The 22,022-nt window shown below is 38.9% G+C and overlaps 1 protein-coding gene across 1 annotated transcript; it reads right to left on the reverse strand.

Annotated features, from left to right (window-relative positions):
* Positions 1–1,786: 1,786 nt before the first annotated feature.
* rfx4 (regulatory factor X, 4) lies at positions 1,787–20,673 on the reverse strand. Its single transcript, XM_059334856.1, has 18 exons — positions 20,631–20,673; positions 17,511–17,666; positions 17,296–17,356; positions 14,551–14,674; positions 13,289–13,350; positions 12,500–12,713; positions 11,957–12,034; positions 11,678–11,841; positions 10,544–10,644; positions 10,403–10,461; positions 10,146–10,290; positions 9,721–9,815; positions 9,115–9,232; positions 7,509–7,628; positions 6,678–6,839; positions 6,412–6,571; positions 6,194–6,332; positions 1,787–2,744 (listed from the first exon to the last, which is right to left on the reverse strand). The coding sequence occupies exons 1-18, from the start codon at positions 20,671–20,673 to the stop codon at positions 2,472–2,474; spliced, it is 2,274 nt and encodes a 757-aa protein (XP_059190839.1). The 3' UTR covers positions 1,787–2,471.
* Positions 20,674–22,022: the final 1,349 nt, after the last annotated feature.

Here is a 22,022-nt window from a genome sequence, read left to right on the forward strand (position 1 = left end):
TCTGCAGCTGTCTCACATTAACAAGCTCCAGGTTTGAACCTTAGTTTGCATGTTTTCTGTTTAGTGAGTTCAGATATGTCTGTTTTCCACAGGAAACACAGGAATATTTTATTATGGAAAATAATTAACCCTGCACATGAATGTAGGTGTAGGTTTTCATCCAAGGACAGATCTTATATATTGATACTGTGAGTTTAAAGGCATTCTATGAAGGAATTGAATCAAAGTTAGCCTCTCCTCGCCAGCTCAACAAATATGAAAGCTAATTCCAGATTTATCTTTGTTCTGGAGCAAGCTTTGTTCGCTTGGCATTTAGCCTCTATATCTCTATATTTACATTTTTACTTGTAACTTTCTTTCTGATACCCAGGCACTCCCCAGATATGGCAAAGTAAAATACAGACAGAGGGCAGTCTCTGCAGATACAGACACCACTACAAACTTCTAGTGGGTCAAATGATTGAGAGGAATTACTTTTGTATGAGTCCATACATTTTTAAGGAAAAATCCTGCATAGTATACCTTTAAGAATATTTATCCAGTTTGAAGGTTCTTGTAATTGTATTTTTACATTTTCAGATACTTCTTTTTTTCTTTTTCAGCTCCATAAAGTAAATTCTAGATTGTAGAAGAAATATGTTTGAATCAATGAGTTATAGACACATTTTTAAGAAGCATATAGAAATGGAGGTACTTATTGGAACCACTGTATAAGCACTCCAAGATGAGACACACTGGTTATATGTTTCTCACAGCTGACAGTGATGTTCTTGTGCACACACTCAGGATCACCAATCTCCCTCTGAAATCTTCAGCAGATATTGATTTTGACATTCAGGTCAGATGATTAAACCACAGTATTGGGTTGCATTTTTTCTTCTTCTCCTAACAGGTTTTTATGCATTCAAAGTCTCAGTTGTGAATCCTGCAGGATTCAGGAAAGACAACACAGAGGATCTATGTTCCAATAAATACAAATCTCGGCAGGGGTCAGAGGTCGAAGGTTACGGGACTGAGGTGCAATGACCCCAGCACAGCAGGACATTCTCCCTATAGAAATGTAATTCTTTCTGCAGTGTGGCCCTTGTGCTGCTGGCCCAGCCCCCCACTGTGTTGTCACTGCATGGAGAGAGAGAAGTAACAATCAGTTCAGAGGACTTCAGAAAAGGTTTTTCCTTTTCCAACATCAAAACATAAATTGGAGTTTTTAAGGAAGGTCAAAGTGGAATCATGAATTTAAAAATACAACATGTCAAAAATAGAAACTTAACAAAACAAGACTTTACTGCAGTGCTGAAATTGATTGTGATTGTTAAATAAATACAATAGTGTGTTTAATTAATTTTTTTTGGTATTTGGACATTTTTGCGAACATTTACACAGAAAGAAAGAGTTGGAAAAAGAAGACAATTTGACAAAGATTTTAAATTGTCACCACAGATGGTTTCCAGTGCTTTTATTTACAGAAAAGTGACTAGACTTCATGTTACTGTACACTTTGATAATTTCCCTTTTTATAAATACCCATAGGGTAATAGGTCCTCAGTAGCTTTGAGTGCATTATAAAACACACAACCCTAGGTTAATGCGTCTTTCACTAACCATACAAAACAGAGAACAAAGTACCAATTGTAACATAGAAAATAAAGGATACACCATGTTACAAAGTTACAGAAAATACATATTATATATATATATATATATATATTTATATATATATTGTCACAGGAAAACAGCAGAAAGTTTGCGACAGAATACACTCGCACAGTTGTTTTTGAGTCACAGCATTCAATCATTAGAAAACTATCCAAGATGGAGACACCTTAACACACCGATCAAGGAGTTTATATCTGTCTAATGATGTATGTTTCGGCTTTGTGCCACTGTTTGTAACTGGTGTCCCAAAAAAACTTTAAGGCAGTACAGTTCATTCACATCCTGCAGCAAACGGAGCCCACGACCAGATGCTGCACAGTGCTGAGCAACACGACGGGACGCTGGTGTCACTGACATTGTACTGGTGTCAGTGACGGCCTGCAGCCCACTGATCCCTCAGTCACTCACTGACCGATGATCTGTGTGCTGACTCGTGAGACTGACGAGGGAAACAGAGGTGTACATTCCTTAAAACAAAGGCACAGCTTGGCAGCAGCATTGCACTCTTAACATGATTTTGCTGCAAGTTTTGACAATCTATATGATTTGAATTTTTTCCTTCAGCAGCGAGCAGAAACATCAATTGTTGAAGAAATTTCATTAAACCTCTGCACAACTTAAACCACAATCGTGAGTGATTCAGTCTTTTCAAATTGTCTGTACGTCCATACCATGATTCCTTATACCTTGTGTTGGTACTCTCCGCCCCTCTGCTCCTTTTTTGATGTACTTGATTGGAAGTGTTGAGACACTTTGCATCACCAGTTCGGCAGGCCTCGAGCTTGTCCACGGCTGTCCAGAGCAGTGTTTACAGGCTACTTGGCCCAGCCTGTGGTGGCCTCTCCGTTAATGTAGGCGAAGCCGGGGAAATGCTGCGAGTGTTCGTACTCTGAGTTCCTGCGTGGGCCCAGGGGAGAGTACATTTCCCCAGAGGTGGCATAGCGTGAGGAATGCATAGGTGGGCTGGTGTAACAGCTGTTAGCTGGCGGCACATCTGGCCACCGGGGGGCGACAGGTGCAGGGTGCAACCGAGGAGTGCTGCCCATCAAGCAAGGCTCCATTCGAGACATCTGGCCGTTGAGCTGGTACTGTGGAAGAGAAGAAGAGGAAACAAGTTATGATGAGCAGCAACGTCATATACTGAGAGAAGAGTGAAATATACAGTGAATAGATAGTCTGAACTATTTTAATAATCAAAACACTCATTTGCTGATTATTGTCTTGATTGTGTCTAAAATCAAAATATATTTTAGTATCATTTAATGCAGAAGAAAGCATTAAATCAGCACATTTAGAGGGCTGAACCATTAAATGTTTGGCATTTTGTTTGAAAAGTGACTCGAATTATTATCAGCTATCGGTTATCAGAGTAATTTCTAATAAATAATAAATTAATTGACTTATTAAATATTCTGAAATTAAGATCACATTTGGTAGACTATTTTAATTTGCTTTTCCCCCCCAGAATTGTGCACCTGAACATCACTCTGAGCAGTTTCTGATCAATAAAGAGCTTTCAAGGTTCATTATCTCTGGTTTTCCCTCAGGATCTCAGGAAATATATGTTCATTTTAAACCAATAATGAGGACTCAATTATTTTTCTTATTATATACATTTTCCATCTTAAATCATTCAGCTGACAGTTGAATAATGTCTTCTTTAAATTTTAATACAATCAATGGAATAGGAAGGAAAACATGCTTATTGATGGCAAGTTAAAAAATAAGATAGATCCCAATTTGTTAAAAACGAAGGTATGTCCTAGGTATGTCTACATGAACACCTAAGATCATTATTTTCACACGTTTTTGTACAGATTAACCAAACAAGATGTAACATGTTACAACCCAGTGTATATATTTACAAAAAGCTAAAGTTCCCCAGTTTGAGCATTATACATGTTGTCTTTGTACTGTATTCAACTGAATGTGGGTCACAAATGATTTGCAAATAATTGCATTCTGTTTTAATTAATTTTTTTTTCAGCGTCCCAACATTTTAAGGAATCTGAGTTGTAGTTAGTGAGTATAAAAGCAGAGGTTCTCAATCTTTTTTCAGCCAAGGACCCTTTACAAGATACTGGGGACCCCATTTATGTCCCCTGAAATAATACTCTTTAGTCCTGGTTATGTAAAGGAACAGCACAAGAGAAATGTATAACAAATATAAGACATGTACTAAACATATTAAAGAATCACTGCTTTAGAGGTGCAGGTAAGGGGCCTTTATTATGTTTGGACAGAGCCAGGCTAGCTGTTTCCTCTTGTTTTCAGTCTTTATGCTAAGCTAAGCTCCTTGCAGCTTTTTGACCTATGAAGGTCAGAAAGCTGCAAGGAGAATACTGGTGGAGAAATACTCAATTATTATTTTACTAATTGGGCTAAAAGTAGTCAACTTTTTTACATGCTGATTAAAGAAATACTCACAATTTACAACGTTACATTCGATATATAAACTCATTCCAGGTTGCTGAAACTAACAAAGTCCCAGCACATTAACAGAGGACAGTACCTCGGTGTCCTCAGAGGTAGCCGCAGCCCTGCTGATATCATATTTGATGCTGCTGTAGCGCTGGGTGTGAACTGACCCTGCCGATGGTAATTTCCTGTCAGGGGAAATTGCTTCACTAGTTCTACACAGTGGTCAAAATAGAAAATTAAGCCACTTAAGAAAATTAGACACCAGCTCAGCTGGAAAAGTGGTTTTCCTGTGTTATTTTTGTCGCCTATGGTGACTGAATCCAAACAGCTCTGACTAAATCTGCCTGTTGACAAAAATATTTTGGACAGATGGAGATCCGACAAGGTTTTGTGTTCGCCTCAGCTCCATCCCCAACCTCTCACACTGACAAAGCGCAGGCATTGTGCCCGATTTAAGCTCAGACAGGCTTAAAAAAAAGTGGAAGTAGGACCCTTTTCCCTTTTCTCACTAAATATAAACACGACAGTCGATTCCATTATGAGGGATCACGGCATGGAAAAAGACAGTCAGTGCAGGTCAGAGAGCAGAACGGACGGCTCAGCTGCCTCTTGTTCACAAGCAGAAAAGAGACCATTGAATAACAATATTTTAATAAACGCCCCCTTGCCCTGCTCTGTGGCTACTGGCTCAAACAGATGAAGAGACTATTGAGAGCTGGAAAGAGGAGTAACAGAGCAGGGCCCCTCTTGGCCCCGGCCGGGCCACCTTTCACTGTCTGCTTCCGCTGTGTGGAGAGGGTGATTCGGGGACTTTTAGAAACACTGCGACCGCTGAGGCCCAGCTGATCTCCTCCCACTATAAAGGCAGCGGAGGCTGGAGGGCCCTTGACAGGAAATTACCATCAAAAGAGTAAACTCACACCAGTCGCTACACGAGCTGTAACATCAGCGGCTCCATCTAACAACCTAACAACCTTTTTTTCTCACATTTAAATCTTCAGTCCTCTGTTTGCTTTGCTGCTGTGCAAAGTGTACCGAGAAGTGCTTCTTGCATTCCCACACATCGTCTATTTACATCGACACATTTATGTCCCTTGACACATCTTGCTTGGCACATTCATGCACATAAGTTGTATTCTACTTTTTCTTACAATGTAAATAAAAAAACAGCACAGCACAATTACACGCTTGTCTGCATTGTTGATGCATATAGTTAACCAATTAGTTACAGTTTAGACACACACACACACACACACACACACACACACACACACACACACACACACACATACACACACACACACACACACACACACACACACACACTTACTGCAAATATCATATCCACTTGCTTTTTTTAATAAAATTACTTTCAGCTCTCTCTTTGGATGCAGGCGTGTGATTGGCTGAAAAGTGAAATTGTGGTTTAAAGTGTAAAAGCGGTGAAGGATTTTAAATATATAAATATAATCAAACAAACTGCAGTGAGAGTTTTACTGACATTAGTTTTAAGAATTTACTTTAATTTCTGGGTTGATTAAACTTTAATTACCATTATTCTCTTTTGGTTCTTTGAGTCTGCTGGCTAGCTTTCACTAGACACTTGCCAAGTACTCTAGTGCAGGTTTGACTTAGTTTAGTATTTATCCTGCTACTCCACTACATTTCAGAGGTAACTAAACAACTTCAGTTATTTTGCACATCAAGATTTTACATACAAAATAAATGATTTTATAACATCTAGAAAATTAAACCTCACAACAGTGTTTAAAGTAGTTAAAACTTAACATTTTGCATAATGATTAGTTTCAATTTTGAACGTTTGAATCATTTTGCTGATAACATAGCATGTGCCTATGTGGAAAAGAAATTGGCAAAATAGTGTTGCAATGTAGAAACCAATGTTTACAGTTTTGCCATAAATCACAAAGTGATTGTTAAGCAGTGAGTTGTGTTTACTGTTTGGCACTATTTTGTTAATTTTAAATGCATTTGTTACAAGTGTTCATGATTCAGAAAAAGTGCTTCAAGGACAATTGTTGGAAAAAAAGCTGTAATTTATTTACATTCATTCTAAATTATATTAAACTCCAGTTGTTGGGTGACAGGGACTGACCTGTGCAGATGAGCGGTGGTAGGCGGAGTAGTGGAGGGGGGCCGGGATCGCCGGCTCATGGGCCAGACTGGGGTACTGGCTCTGGATGGAGTGAGGATGCTGGTTGGCGTAGCTGCCGTAGTTGTAGCTGCCAGTATACCTAGAAAGGAAAACCCATTAAAGAAATTCTCCAACAAAATGTTAATGATAATGAACTTTAATACTAATATGATAATTACCCGTGCTCCTCTCTGTAGACAGGCATCCGGTGGGTGGAGGATGGAGGTGGGACTGGAGCGCTGCTCCTCATACAGGACAGCTGCTGTCCGGCCTCTGGAGCGGAGCCGCCGGCTGTTGTCACTGTGTATGTAAGGGACCAGGTATATGACTGAACAGCGCCTGCTAGACACATATATGGACACAGAGAAAATGTGTTGGCTCAAAGAAACTATGTGAGGTGAGACTTATTCACGGTGTCTGTGTGTGACTGTGAAGCCTGTCTCACCTGTGGTGGTGGTGACTCCGGTGTACTCCGGGGACACGGCGGCTGTGGGGGAGCTGGTCGAGGAAACACCCACAGAGTGGACCGAACGGGCGGGAGAGAAGGATCCGGGAGACGGGGAGGTGGGGGTGGTTTCTGTCTGCGTGAAGTCCTCCTCTCTCTCTGCTGAAGGTGTCAACAGAGGACAGAGTGAGTTACTCCTCAGTGTGTACAAGTAAAACATATATGGGGGCAAAGTATGAGTGCATGTGTACTTTGTGTACAAAAAAAGTGATAATACCGGCCTTATATAGAAACAGTAAAGGCTGACTCGAAAAAAATTCAAAGCACTGCAGGGTTTTTTGCAAACTTAATGTTTAAAGACTTGTTATAGTGCATTGGATGCCTAAAATCTGATATAAGCAATCAGATATACAGGCATGGAAAAAATATTAGATCACCCTTGTTTTCTTCAGTTTCTTGTTCATTTTAATGCCTGGTACAATTAAAGGTACATTTGTTTGGACAAATATAATGATAACAACAAAATAGCTCATAAAGTTTAATTTAAGAGCTGATATCTAGCCATTTTCCATGGTTTTCCTGATAATGATTTTGGTTATTATCAAGAAAACCATGGGCAATAAAATGAACAAGAAACTGAAGAAAACAAGAATGGTCTAATCATTTTTTCAATGACTGTAGTTAAATATCCATATGACAGAAAGCGTGTCATATATTGTCATCAAGATATGATTTGACCTAACTTGATATAGCAGATTTTTAACACATCACCCAGCCATATTTGCAGCTGTACTGTTAACTATTGATCAGACCTACAGTTAGCAGGCTCACCTGTGCTGCCCTCTCCCTTCATGGCCCTCATGAGGTCGTTGGCTCTCTCCTGGCAGTGCAGGGACTCCAGCAGGTAAAGCACGTAGTCATCAAACATGAGGTGGATCAGGTGAAAGGACCCTGCGTACAGACAGACAGACAGACAGAGAAGTGTTATTTGTAGCAGAGACTTAGAGGTGATAAGGAAAAGATTGTGTGTAAAACATGCTGGCAGTGAGACTCAGTTGAGTGGAAAACAAAAAAAGGCTATCCAAGTGCAGGACATAAATGATGATGACCGTTGAGACTGGAGCGCTTCTAAAAGCATCTGAGTGATGACATCACATCCTGCTGACTGACAGGAGGGCCGCTGTTATTAAAAAGAAGCGAGTGCGCTTGTTTCCGTGTACCGACTGGGGGCCAGAAATATGTCAGCTGACCCCGGGGTCGCACGGAAGATGAGACCGTGGCATGTGAGGGAGTGTCACAATTGTGTCATTGTGCGGGTTGCCGCTGCCGCCGTGCGCATAATAAACACTTGTGGCTATTCAGGGGAGCGGGGTGTAATACTGACCGGTCATAAAATGGAAAAGACAAGCAAACACATGAGAAGAGGGGAGGGGTAACTTTTGTTAATTAGCTGTTTGTGCACAGAGACCTGCTTTATCAAAACACTGCAACCAGCTGTGTCTTTGATATTCACAGACAGGGCCAAAGGACACAGTAGAGGACAGAGGAGCCATTTTCTTTTCTTTCATTTTTTACAACTCTTCAATTATTGCAAACCTTAGTGGTGCACAACAAGCTATTAAAGCAGCTTTTACAACTGAGATCCCTACAATAGAGGATTGCATAGGTATATCAGTGCAAATCACATGCCCAATCCACATAGAAAAAAGGTGTCATTTTAATCCAGCTCAAAAATTCACAATACCAGCTGCCATGTTGGTAATTTTCTTGGTAACAGCCTCAAAAATCCCATATTGTTTGGGCTCTAGGTCTTTTCCCTGGATTAGTTAATACATTTCCTATTTCAATAAGATTTAATTGATTTAAACAGATGTAATAATCATGATAAACAGTGAAAAGTATTCCTTACATATAAAGAAAGCTGGTCCACAAATGCTTAGCATAAGTCTAATTACATGCAAGATAATAACTCATGAAAAACAAGTAAATTCTGTCTTTATGTTCAGGTAGATTGGGATGAGCTACAGAAACAGTATAACTCTGTAATGTTCCTAAAGAGAAAATGCTTTTTTAAATGTAATTTGATTTGAGGTCAATTTCATGTTTTATTGCATATATGGGGATTTAAGGGCTACACTTTTTTAGTAAAATGCCTATTTCTGATTAGTTCTTCTGGATGGATGGTGTTTTGTTTAATTTTAACTTTATTTGTAGAGCCTGGGACAGAAGACAAAGCTCTTTGTTTACGATATATTTTGTCTGACAAATGTTTCACCACTGCCACTGAATCTTTGACATATTATAGGTTTGTCTGGTATGGACCCTTGTATGTGCATGACACAATAAACTACAACTAACAACTAACTAACTAAGTCTCAAAGTTGTGTCTTTCCTGTCTGCTGTATTAAGAAATTATGACAAAGCATTAGCAGCTCACCAAAGCTGGGCGCGCTGTGGAGGGTCATATCCCGGATGACTCTGGTACCAAAACACGACCACATCAGCAGGAACTGCTGGGCCACCTTCTTCAGGCACCCGGGCCTCTTCCCTGCCACCTAGAGAGAACATTTCCATGAGAAAGGAGGGGGAAGGGTCGGGACGCCGGGGTAGAATTAACCCATGGGTCTGCATTGGGGCTTAACCCTCAGGAACGAAAAACATGTCAACAAGTCAACTATTTAATTTGCCCCCGGGGACACGCCTTCCTATTGAACTATTGTCAGGGCAGTCCAAGACGTTGCCAGGGCGACCAAATTTTACAAGCCCATATCTGGCACATAATGGACGCAAATGGGAAGCTTGAAGACATCATTAACTGGGAGGATTGCAACGTAAGTGCCTCTGTGTAAGAAAGACATGCAGAGACGAGTGGCTTTCAGCCGCAGGTGTCTTTTTAAGGGCAAAATAATCAGACGTCTGCAGCGCAAACACTTTAAACAGTTAAAATCACTTGTCAAACATGGAAAATAAACTTTAACACAGATACTTTCTGCAAAAACATCATGAGTGAGACCAAGTGAAAGTAAAGTACTTGCTGTCAGACCTTGACGACACAGCGGTCCACCATTGAGTCCAGCCACTCGATGTACGCCTCGATGGGAGACTGCTCCTCCAATAGACGGTCAAACTCCTGATACACTGTGACAGGAGGGAGAGAGTCAGCATTTTACATCATTTAAAAAATAAAAAAAAAGCTGAAAAATCTGGATGCAAATGGCATCTTCATGCAACAAGTTCTACGTATGTGTGACCTCTGATCCCGTCAGGACTGGTTCAGAGGAATGAATTGGAGATGCTCTGCAGGGTATTTCAGGGGAGAGTGAACTTGTTTAACCTTTTGGTCTCCATCATTAATGCTTTGACTCTGCTGGTCGTGGGAATGATTGTCCCTCGGCGTGTTGTTTGAGTGGCAGTAAAGTGTAATTCTGTCTGGCTGGGTGTGTTGGAGTGGAATCAGTTTAAACTTACAGTGGATAATAAGCTGCCTGTGCTCCTCTTGTGAGTCCTCCATGGTGTAAAGTGTCTGCTTGGTGATGCTGTTCAAGTCCACATTCCTCCAGTCCTCCAGCATTTGAAAGGTGATGTCGGCACTGTTTATCACAGTCCGCGACGCCTGGGGACAGATAAATCGACAATATTACTTACACGAGCATACCCATATCCCTTATCAGCTGTGTTTGTTCATATGGATTTTTATTAAAAAACATTCAGAGCATGATAGGCACCTGACATAGATGGTTTAATGATGTTTGCCGCTTTAGAATCTGAGAAAATCTCCTGGACACTGGAAACAAAAAGGAGGAAAAATATGGTTCACATTTAAACTTTCTGTTTAAAAATGCAGTTAATGCAGATTTTACACTTACATTCAAATTTGATATTCCTCAGGTTTTCAGGAAGGTCATGAAGTGCTATTTTTAGCCACTCATCAAGCTGTTTGGCAAATTTTCGAATAACCTGAGTCAAACTGTAGATAAAAGGAAACAGAAACACAATTAATACTTTGGACACAATACATAATTTAATGTAAAACTTTTTTCAGCTGTTATTGATTACCAATACTTACCAGCTTCTCATTGCTGATACCAATATAATAACTGATAATTTCACATTTTTGTATTGAGGGTAAGAAAGGCCACAGGCACAATGAGCACAGATAGATGATTTAATATTCCTTATTACACTGACCTAACAAAATCTATTAGATATAGTTTACATCCCTACGTAAAATAATTCCCGTAAACTCTTTAGTTTATAAAATGTCTTACAATAGTAAAAATAAATAAATAAAGAAGCCAAATTCACAGAACCTTAGATGAGGTCTTTAAACGACTTCTTAAGTCCGTCCAAAACATGAACATATATACAATCCTTTACCTTATTTTAACATTTTTTAAATGAACCTCACCAATGTGTATGCAGATCATTGAAACATGCTGTGGGACTGCTAGAACAAACACTGATAATACACTGAAATTATACCATTGAAATAATAATTTATATTGCAGTATAATTTAGTAAAATCTGGGATATGTGATTACTTTTGATAAATAAACAGACATTAAAGTGTACTCAGTTCTGTCTTTCTGCTGCTACATTGAACTGAACACAAAAGGCACTAATAAATAAAATGACACTCTCTTTCAACTGACTTAAAAAAAGAGTGCAATTTCACTCTCTCTTGTGTATTTTACTGCACAAGTTGACATTGTAAGGGTGACAAAAGAAACAATATATTGTACAGCCCTAATAAAAAATATAGTGTAGTAAAAAGTCCATAAGCCTTTAAATTAAATGGTATTATTCAGAAAAAAACCCTCACTGAACTAAATGATAACAGTGACATTATTGTTAATGCAGCAACTTCAATTCACACTGTAGGTTTGCACAAATAAACATAAACCTCTGTTTTTCTGTATCTAGTTTTAGCATCATCAGATCAGAAAATGGTGCAAAATATAATAATTGTAAGAGTGAAGGTAACAACAACAGGTGCTCACCTGTCAGGCAGTGCTTGCAGGACAGTGGGCATCAGCACCCCAGAGATGGCCTTGTAAAGGATGGAGTCACAAACACCGACTATGTTCACCACGGTGGTTGAGCCGAGGACAGGCAGCATGTGGGGAGGCATGCCCTGCCAGAAGTGCAGCAAGAAGCTTTGGACCTGAAAGTGCCACACCATGTTATTCAATATTACAGGAAATAAAACATTTTTAGAAACTATTAGTTTCATCCAACCAGCCTTTTTGTTAAAATGGTTCAAAACAGAAGGAACTTGCCTCATCAAAGTTGGCTCTAATAACAGTGTCCAGTATCCTCTGACAGTGCGTTCTGTACATCATGATGAAGGTTGACACCTGTGGACAACAACATTATTAATCTAATTGCATCACAAACTTAACTGTTTTCTCTCTTTTGGGGAAAGTAAAAAAAGTGGTAGAAAAACAAGAGAATAAATCTTGTACAAAAGCATGTGAACCAATAAATACATGTTACAGGTCTAGGCAGGAGCGGAGTAATATAAAACGAGCTTTAGAGATCAGCAAAACACAAACCATTTAAAATCATGGCCCCTCTTTAAAAGCCGGACAGCTAGTGCCTGTCCTTTGTCCATTGCTAGATCTTATTATCTCCCCCAAAAGATTAAGAGTTAGTGAGGAGCCAGCATATAAATCCTCAAGGTCCTTCTCTAAATGCAAACGCAGTGAAGGTCCCAAGGCAGATAAAAGGCTGGAGCCAGAGGGGGCGCAGAGATGGCGAGATGGCAGGGAGAGGTGGGAGGGGGGTGGCTGTAAGGATGGACTTTTAAAACTCCTGTTTACCCTCTCTTCTGGCAGGCTGGCGGGCAAATTTAGGTCTTTGACATTTGGAAAGTCTGGCAGGAGCGTCCCGAGTTTGGAGCGCGGTGAATACGCCACTGTCTGCTTCGTGACCTCTTTCTTCCCCGTCTCGTTCACCCACGCCGCTCCCTTTTTGGAGTACATCACATCATAATACTGAGAGGTCTCCTTCACCGCGATGCCGTAGTAGTGGTACCTGAGGAGGACAGAGTGAATAACGTGTTTTAAGTGAAAAGATGAAAGAAAGAAAAAAACACTCTGAATGAAATAATTTTACACAACACATTTATACTGTACGTATGTAATAAAGTTGTTTCACTTTTGTCATAAATTAATTAAAAAGTTAGTTTAATCAGATTACACTTTGAGTTTTGTTCATATAATTAAGAAGAAGAAAATAATCTCAAAACGTATCTAGATTAGATTAGATTCTTTATTGTCATTGTAATCTAAAGTCTAAAAATTCAGCTCTGTAATACTATAACTGAGGATAAGGAAGCCATAAGGTTTCCTGTAAAATTGGTAAAATAAATAAATAAATAAATGTAGATTTTGAAAGTTTTTTCTAAACTAATCTGACAAATCAATTTTAGTATTCACAGCTTGTTTGTTTTACAAACGGTTCATAGTCTGTTTCATTTTGTGTGTTCTGTTTCTGAATATTTGATTAAATTTGTGTTTTGTTTTGTGTTTTTCTTTTGGAGAGATGGTTTGTGCATTAGTGTGTAATATGTAGACAGTTTATTATTGAATAAGACCAAACCCACTCACTTAGACTGCCCTCTTGTCCCCAGTCTTCTGGTAGTTAATGCAGGAAACTGTTGCCTTATGATCTGTTCAGTGTAGAAGAGAAAAAGTTAATCTGTGTGCCGTTATATCAAAATCATCTTTCCAGTAAACAGAAGGAAAAGAGAAAAAGAAAAGAATGTGTGACACAATGAACCAAATAAGATCTTTATAAAATATTAAATTGTGTGTATTTTGTAGAAGAAAGGAGGACAACATGAAAGTATCATAGATGTATCCACAGGGAGGTCTGTGAGGAAAAAAAGCTTTGAGAGCCATCCATTTATGACATCCAGGGTATTACTTTTTTTCTCTATATCAACAGTCTCCCATCTCTCATCTATCCTCTCTCCTTCTCACTCTTTTTCTCTTCTCCGCTCCCTCCTTCTTCCTTTCCTCTCTTTTTGTCCAAAGAGATTGGCTCCTTGGTCCAGCTCCTGGTGCAGAAACTTTAGCAAACAGTGTAGCTCTCCATTGTGTGGGATGAAAAAAGAGGCCAAGCTGTGAAGTTTCTGTCAGGCCCCGCTTGATAAATGAGCAGACAGGGAGGCAGTCCGGGCCCTCTCTCGTTTTTTTGTCCTGAATCAATGAAGCCTTCCTAAAGGACACCCCACACTGCTCCAGCCACTGATCTAACATTCCGCAACATCTCACCCTTCCAAATTTCCTTTAATTACACATTAATCCAGGCCCCTTCTCTTTTTCAATATCTTCCGACAGGAGCTGCGGAGGGGCGGGGGTGGGCCGGGTTGGGGGTTGGGGTTTGGGGGTTGGGGCCGGAGTCCAGGGTACAGGGGATGGCTGGGGGTAGGAAGACTGAGGAACTTCTTGGGGTTGTGGGAACAGACGAAAGCACATCTCCTTTGGCTCTAGATTATGTGTTCAGTGAACGACCGCAGCGCTTTGCTCGCTTCACACTGAGCTGCAGTTGATATTACTTCAACAGCAGCCAGAGCTGCAGCACAAAACCAACCCAGGCATGAAATGGTCAGACTAAAGCTAATGGCTGATTTAGTGCATGAGATTATTGCTTTTAATACGACGCCCAAATGTTGCTTTGTATCTTTTTCTGCTGAGTCATTTATCTCTGCTTTAAACCTATAGTGCGTGTATAAATGTATATTACCCCACAAAGACTACAGAGTTAATGACTTTCATTCATTTTCAAGACATTTAAAAGTGATTTTGACTTAAACTGGATGCAGGTGGGAAGTGTGAGTTTGTCTCCACTGATGTTTGAATCTCACCTTTCCAAAGCTGGCCGCGTTCACAGGCTGCGTGTCGTGCTTTTCACTGAAGTCTAGATAATGCATGTAGAGGGCACTTCGGGGGATACACACACCTTCGGCTATCTCATAGTTTTCTTCTAGCCTGTGGATGAAAATGAGAATTATCAGTTCAAAAATAAAACTAATACAAAGGAAAGAATCAAAACCTTATACAGGCTTCTTGTGATTGTGGCATTCTTGGTAAAAAAAAAAAATTGTGAAGAATGAGAAATAATTTATTGCTTAAATGTTCAGGTCAGCAAAATGAATAATAGTATTTAAATATCCATTAAAGTAACAATCTTGAAGAGTTTCGTTCTCTTTGGCGGCACCAATGGGCATTTACTGCAATGTGTTTGTTGGCAGACCGGTGTATTTATTTCGATCAGCTTCTTTTATGATCCTTGCAGCCAGTGAGATGAAAGTGTAACCACAGCACAGACAGTGTGTGCATATGTTTCAGTGTGTGTGATAGCGATTAATTAATAAATAATTAATAATAAGCTGTCTGAAAGACTATGTTGGCATCAGTGATGTAGCTCAGGATTGGCTCATCTATTTTCTCTCCACAAGGTCTCTCTCTGTTTAGAAATGCCTCCTCCTGTCAGGCCTCTCTTTTGTGGTGTCCCCCAGGGGTCTATTCTGGGTCCCCTTTTATTTACCATGTGCATGCTAACCCTGGGGCAAGTCATGCTTAGACACAATGAGGGATGTCAGAAAATATCAATACACTCTTGCAATGTCCTGTTTTGTTGTTTTGTGATACTGTATCAATTATCATTGTATACATTTTTAAATATTAGTCTACATGCAAAGATTTGTAGCAGACAGATTGCACAACAAGTAGTACAGGGACTGTGATAAATGGAAATACAGATACCACTGTTGTGATTGTTTTATGCATTTTGTGGAGTATTCTTTATACTACTACAGTTTTCCTAATATATATATATATATATATATATATATATCAAAGTTGCAATGTATCACATTGGTTACAGTATTGCAATATATTTAATAGTGACCACTTCATAATGATACATATCATATCTCCAGATTCTTGCCAATATACAGCCCAAGTCATAACATTGATGTTCACTGCTAAGTGGATGATAAACTAAATGTGCTGATAAAGCTTACTATAAAGGTACTATCGATGTGTCTATTTTTACATCCTGCCTCGCTGAAATTTGTTGATGTTTTAAGATTTAGCATTTTTTGTAATTGTTTTAAATTATTTTGTTTGGTTATTTTTTCCTGTTTCTGGCTTTAATTCTTTGTTTTTACTGTAAAGCATGTTGTATCTTCTAATCCATTAGTATGTCATTGCTGCGATGCTGTTTGACAAAACTCAATGCAGCTTTGAAGGATCTTTACTGTCGATAAAACATACAAATGCATATCGCAGTTTGCTTATATATAAGTATTTTGGCAAATTTGTCAGCTAGCAGGAAATAAAAATAATTGCAAACATATATAATCACATCGTCTGCATATAAGTATCAACAAAAGGTCCAATAACCAAATGAGAACAGAGAATTTCTGAGCCATTTATGAAATTTGATTTTTATCATTCATGGTGTTGAAAAGTTTTTTTAAAACTGTGATCAGTAAAGACTGCCCCTAACACACATCCTCTGCTTCTGCTACAATGTTTTCTTTAATTCAAACGGCAGAGAAAACGATATCCTGGTGAATAATTGCTAAAAGCACCCATGTTTAAAAATCAGCCGATTCACTGTTTTCAAAACATTAATAAATCAAGTATTGTTATTGAAGGAGGAGCGATGGCTTCTTGGAGCCTTCTAGATCCTAAAACAGTTACTGTAAATGTGTTGTAAATTTGACCATACCCGCAAGAAAAAAAGTTTCCATATGGACAGAGAAATCATTACAGAAGCCAATCAGAGTAGCATTATGTCAATAATACTTATCTTTTATAAAAGGTACATTGACCCAGCTCATGTTCCTCACACCGGGCTTCAGCCCCCCACAGTGCAGCTTAAATCACTATAAATATTCATTTAAGCCCCTGTGCATTTTGAATGCTATAAAGTAAACGGTTTGATTGGTTCGCATGGGGCTATGCAACAGGCAGGCACAAATAAACTCGAGGCATCTACAGGAGAGGATATGAAAGATCTGTTGCATGTTGAAGCTGCGCCTCTTTTTACATCTGTATGAGTCAGATGTCTTTATTGTTGATCAGTGCGGAGTCCAAATCAAACTTCCCCTTGAGGAAGAATAAAACATAAAATGTTATCTGATCAGATGATCAGATGATTGTTATATAAGTATTAGGTTTGGAAAAAAATATTGTGTTACTTAAAATACGAAATTTATTCCATGGTACAAACAATAGGAAAAAAGCAGGACTGGTTGTGGCTTAATGCACAAAATACAAATATTTACATTACAGACATAATAAGGCTAGAAAAAAACCCCAGCATAGAAACTGGTGTTAATCTGTGTGTGTCATGTACGGCTATTCAAATGAATGCATTTTTATATCAAACATGACTTGATAATCAACATGAATGTTTTATGTTCCACATTGGGAGTGGAAGCTTTAGGTAAAATAAACCTTATGGCTTTTTTAATTTTCGATAACCGCTGGTATAAAAACAAAATTTGTTTTTTGTTTGTTTGTTACATTTTCTCCCACTTCTCAATTTTATACACGAATAAAGGTAAACAAATAGACATTTACATTTAATAACTTACCATTCCAGAGTAGCTGGTGTCGAATGTGGTTTAGAGGCTCTGTTGTTTTCTTTTTCTTCATCTGTAACAGACAAAACATTTTGGATTTAAGGGCAAAATAAAGTCCTTCAGTTAAATGAGACACCAAAAGTGTGGCACCAGTGAAAGTAAAACTGTCAGGGTTAAATGGCATTAATTGAAACTGATTAAATATTGAGTGTGTTCGTGTTGCTCACGTTCATCGTTGGACATGTTCCCCAGAGATGTGTGACTGGAGTATCGCTTGCTCTCACTCTCGTTGAGGCATCTTTCAATCCAACTCTCTAAAAAAAGACAAGATGGAGCAAAGATCACTGAGCTGGACAAACTGTAGTACGACGTCTCTGACAGTGCTGGAATGTAATGAAGTACTTTTAATCATGTACTGCGTTTAAGTATGATTTTGAGGTACTATCACTCTATAGTATGTCCACTTTATGCTACTTCATACTCCCAATATTATACTTTTTACTCCACTAAATTTACTTAATACCTTAAGTTACTTTGCAGTTTCAGATGATTGACAAGATGTACATCAACTAATAATTTCTGATATATTATTATAGGTTAAACTATATGTGAAATATTTAAAAATGATCTAACTATAAAGTGATGAACACATGATCAAATCAATAACTATAATTTAGTAATATAATATAAATCAGTATGAAATTAGCCATTTTGCATTATGATTACTTTAAGTGTATTTTGATGCTAATACTTTAGTTCACTTCAACTCAAGTATGATTCTAGACAATAAAATATTGTTGAAAAAAAAGTATGATTCTGAATGCAGGATTTTTCATTAGAGTATTTTTACAATTTAGTATTGCTACTTCACTTCTGAGTAAGTGAAGTAATTCTTTGTAATCTAAATACTTCTTCCACCACTGACCTTGTAGCACAATTTTATGCTCAGTAACAGCCTACACATAAGTAATTATGAAATTATGAATCTGGTCAAATAAATCTGATTTTTAAAGCCACAGTAACATTGGGCTTTTTAGTTGTCATTTGGCTAAAATCAGTTTAAAGCTGCTTTGTATTAATTTTCAAACTGAAACTGTCAATTCAAAAACTCTTTTTCTGGACAGAACTCATTTTGTGCGGCAGTAGAAAAGATCCAAAGCTGTATTTACATAAACAGTGCAAATCAAGGCCTATACAGGACACTTTAAATGTCACTAATGTGACAGGGCGAGTTGACAACAATCGATTGTATAGGCAGCAGTGCAGCCATGGCTCTATTTGAGATGTTTTCACCAGGACGGCAGGAATCCAGCATTGTTCCCAGGAGACTACGAGCGTACACACTCGCTTAAAAGAGCCTGTGCACATTACTGAAGCAGTCTGCTGGAATAGGGGCCATTGTCCTGTTTTAATTTCTACTTAGAAATAGCTCAACTGGTGTGCTTTCTGTGGTCGAGCAGCAGCAAAACACTAAAGCTTTCATGTAGAAACAGCCTGAAACGAGGGGCGGAAATCCATTTAAAATTCCTTGATTTGTTTCAAGGGAGTTTTGATAGATGTGATTAAAAAAATGCCTTGTTGCACTCAAATAAACAAGAAGAATATTAATCATGTGTAAAGTCCTTTTTAGTTTCATTATTGTTTTATAATATTAAAATATAAGATCTTTTTCACCAGTCACTTGTGTGACTAAAAACAGCAATGGAATAAAAGGAAAATATTTTCTATTAGCTGGTGGATAAAAAATAATGTAATCTAAAATGGATATGAACAAAACTTCCTCAGATGTTTTCACAGTACTGAGGTAAAAGTACTTAACCAGTTACTTTTTAATAAAAAAAACTCTCCACATAATATTTATTTAAATTTTGTTCATCTTTTTTTCCATGAAAGTAAACTGACAACAATCACCATAGCAGCTGTTGCCAGGACAAACTACTGGCAGGACGACCTGTTGGCGCAGCCCGTGGGGGGATTCAGAGGAGGTCACAGATACTGAAAAGTTTGAGACGTTATACACTCAATAAGGAATCTACAGCTCGATGTACGGCACGTGTTGATGCAAAAGGTCAGACTGCAGTTTGAGTCCAATCAATGCTGCAAAGGAGCAGAAAGTGAAAACTGACTTTTTATTTCTGTGCTTAAGAAATAAAAAAATGTCATCATGAGACGCTCTTTAATGGTCTTTATTACTGTGTTTATGATTATCATCACCTTTAACGACACTAACTGAATAAGAATGCTGAACATGCCAAATAATAATGACTGTTACACAATAAAAAAAAATTAAATAACTGTCACTGCATTTGCATTTGAACTCTGAAATAAAAATAAAACACTACGAGCGTCACTGACGGCCTTCTGACATGTCTCATCATTTACCGACAGTATTTGTTTTTTTTGTCTACCTAGAAAAAGATAAAAACCCTGGAAATGAAAAAGTGAATCCACTGAAGTGAAGCTAATTCTCCACAGAGGCTCAGATCTCAAGCTTCATTTGCCGCAGGAACAGATAAGTTAGGGATCTAAATAATTGGATTAAATTTGATCAACAAGTGAAACGGATGTTCACTCATTTATTAACACACATTCAGTGCTAAACTACTCTGCACTGCACCAGCCTGCTGCAAATGTGATTTTCTCTAGTGTTAACAATATAAAAATGCTTTCAACAAAGATTGAATTCTATTACTAATCACCTTTACTCATTTTAACAAACTGAAGCCATGGATAAGACAATGTTGCACAGTTTGTTTTATTTGAATCTTTTAATCAGATTGGAGATTAATCATTAATGTTTCTGAAATGTAATCAGTTTTAAGAGATGAGATACAAAAATATTTCACTGATAAAATCTTTGTAAAGTTCAGCTTTAAAGCTGAATAAATGCTTCTTTTTTTTTAAACAAAACAAACAGAAAGATAAGACAAAAAAGCAGGTGCATAATACTTTTAAGTCCACCATGATGTGCACTTGCTGTGATGGAGATATTTAAAATTGGTTTAACTGATATAAAGCGCGAAGCCACCTGACTGAGCCAATACTGAAAGTTTTAAGGGCTATTTCACTGCTATCTGTAAGTTTTCTTTAATCAGCCGACAAGTGACACACCGATAACAGCACTTCTCATAAATGTGCATGACCAAAAATACTCATTCATAAATACCTTAAGAAAAAAAAAGTGAAATAAGTGATAAAACACAGCCGAGCATCCAGACACTCCCTCTGAATGTCTGCAGGGAAAGTTTGAGACTTCCAGGAGAAGCTCGAACAACGTTTCTGAACAGAAGCTGGTTTTCCTAACACATCCGGACAAAGCAAAGCGAGCAGAGATTAACAGGACTGACCTGTGGAATCCATATCAGGCTCCTCCAGCAGCCCGCAATGCATCCTCTTCCCATCAACGACACTGGCTCCTCCAAGAAAATGGCTTAGTGCACGTTTCCCCCTCCTCAGCGGCTCTCCCCTTGTCTAGCTCTGTGTTTCCGTGACCACTGCCCGTCACAGGAGATGTTGAGGATCTGAGGTTCGCCCAGAGAGGGGTGGTGTTGGCGGAGGAGAAGGGGGGAGGTGGGAATAAGGGAGGAAAGGGGGGTAGAGACTCCAGAAATCCAGCGGGGGGAAAGCCAGACCCGTCAAAATGTTTGCTGATGTTTCATGGGAAAGGGGCTGATTTTATAGGAGCCCTGATGGGGACATGTCATTGATAGGCTTGGAAGGCTGATGAATGGCCCCAAGTCAGATGGGGATGTGGCAAGGCTCACTGGAAGTCTTTTGTGGGGCTGTTTTGAATAAGAAAAGCTCCCTCCCAACGAAAAAAAAAAGAGGCTTAGATCTACGCAGTCCTAACACTGTGGCCTCCCCGTCTTCCATTATGGCATTTAATACGTTTTTATACACCCCAGAGCTCCATATAAACATACATCCCTACACAAACGCCGATCCTGCCTTTCCTTCTCATTTTAACTCCCAGTTCACATCCACTTGTTGCCACATTTGGTCTATTTCTGACCTCAATCCACCCTCAAACTATCTCTCTAATAACTTTTTCAAACGTTGTTATATCCTGTGTTCATATACAGATTCAAACGTGCTAAAAATTGCACCAGTGTGGATTTTTTTGGTGTAATTCTCACCTGTTTTTCGCTCGCTCTTTCTCTGTGGCAACCTTATTTTTGGTGTGCCTCTGAGAAGAGGGAACGGTCACAAAGGGGGGGAAGTAAAAGTGCAAAGCCCGAGGCTGGGAGGGCTCTGATGGAGTGCCTGAGAGCTGGAGAAGCGAAAGCTGTGATTAGAATATGAATGGAACCACAGGAGAGGGGGAGAGGAGAGGGGAAAGAAGAGGGGAGAGGAGAAAGGCGGATTATGGCTGAATTACTCACCACACCATGGATAGCTGAGGAGGACTTTCTCTACCAGTGCGCAGGCGTGGGCACCAGTGTTGCTACTCACCGACACACACACACACACACACACACACGCACACACACACTGCAGCCACCTGATAGCATGTGTGGGACCGGACAGCAGCAACATCATATGGGACATATGTTTAGAACAGGTCTGGGCATCCATTCAGACTCATGTAAGAAGAAAGAGCTGCTGGAATGAGTGTCAGGTCAAAAGGACTTCTAAAAAAACAAGAAAATAATAATTTTTATTATTTCATCTTTAATTCTGACTTTTCTGCAAAGAAGATTAAAAAAAGAAATATACTTTACCCCTTAATGACACCATTC

This window comes from Centropristis striata, chromosome 6 (assembly GCF_030273125.1).
Source record: "Centropristis striata isolate RG_2023a ecotype Rhode Island chromosome 6, C.striata_1.0, whole genome shotgun sequence".
Lineage (NCBI taxonomy): Eukaryota > Metazoa > Chordata > Actinopteri > Perciformes > Serranidae > Centropristis > Centropristis striata.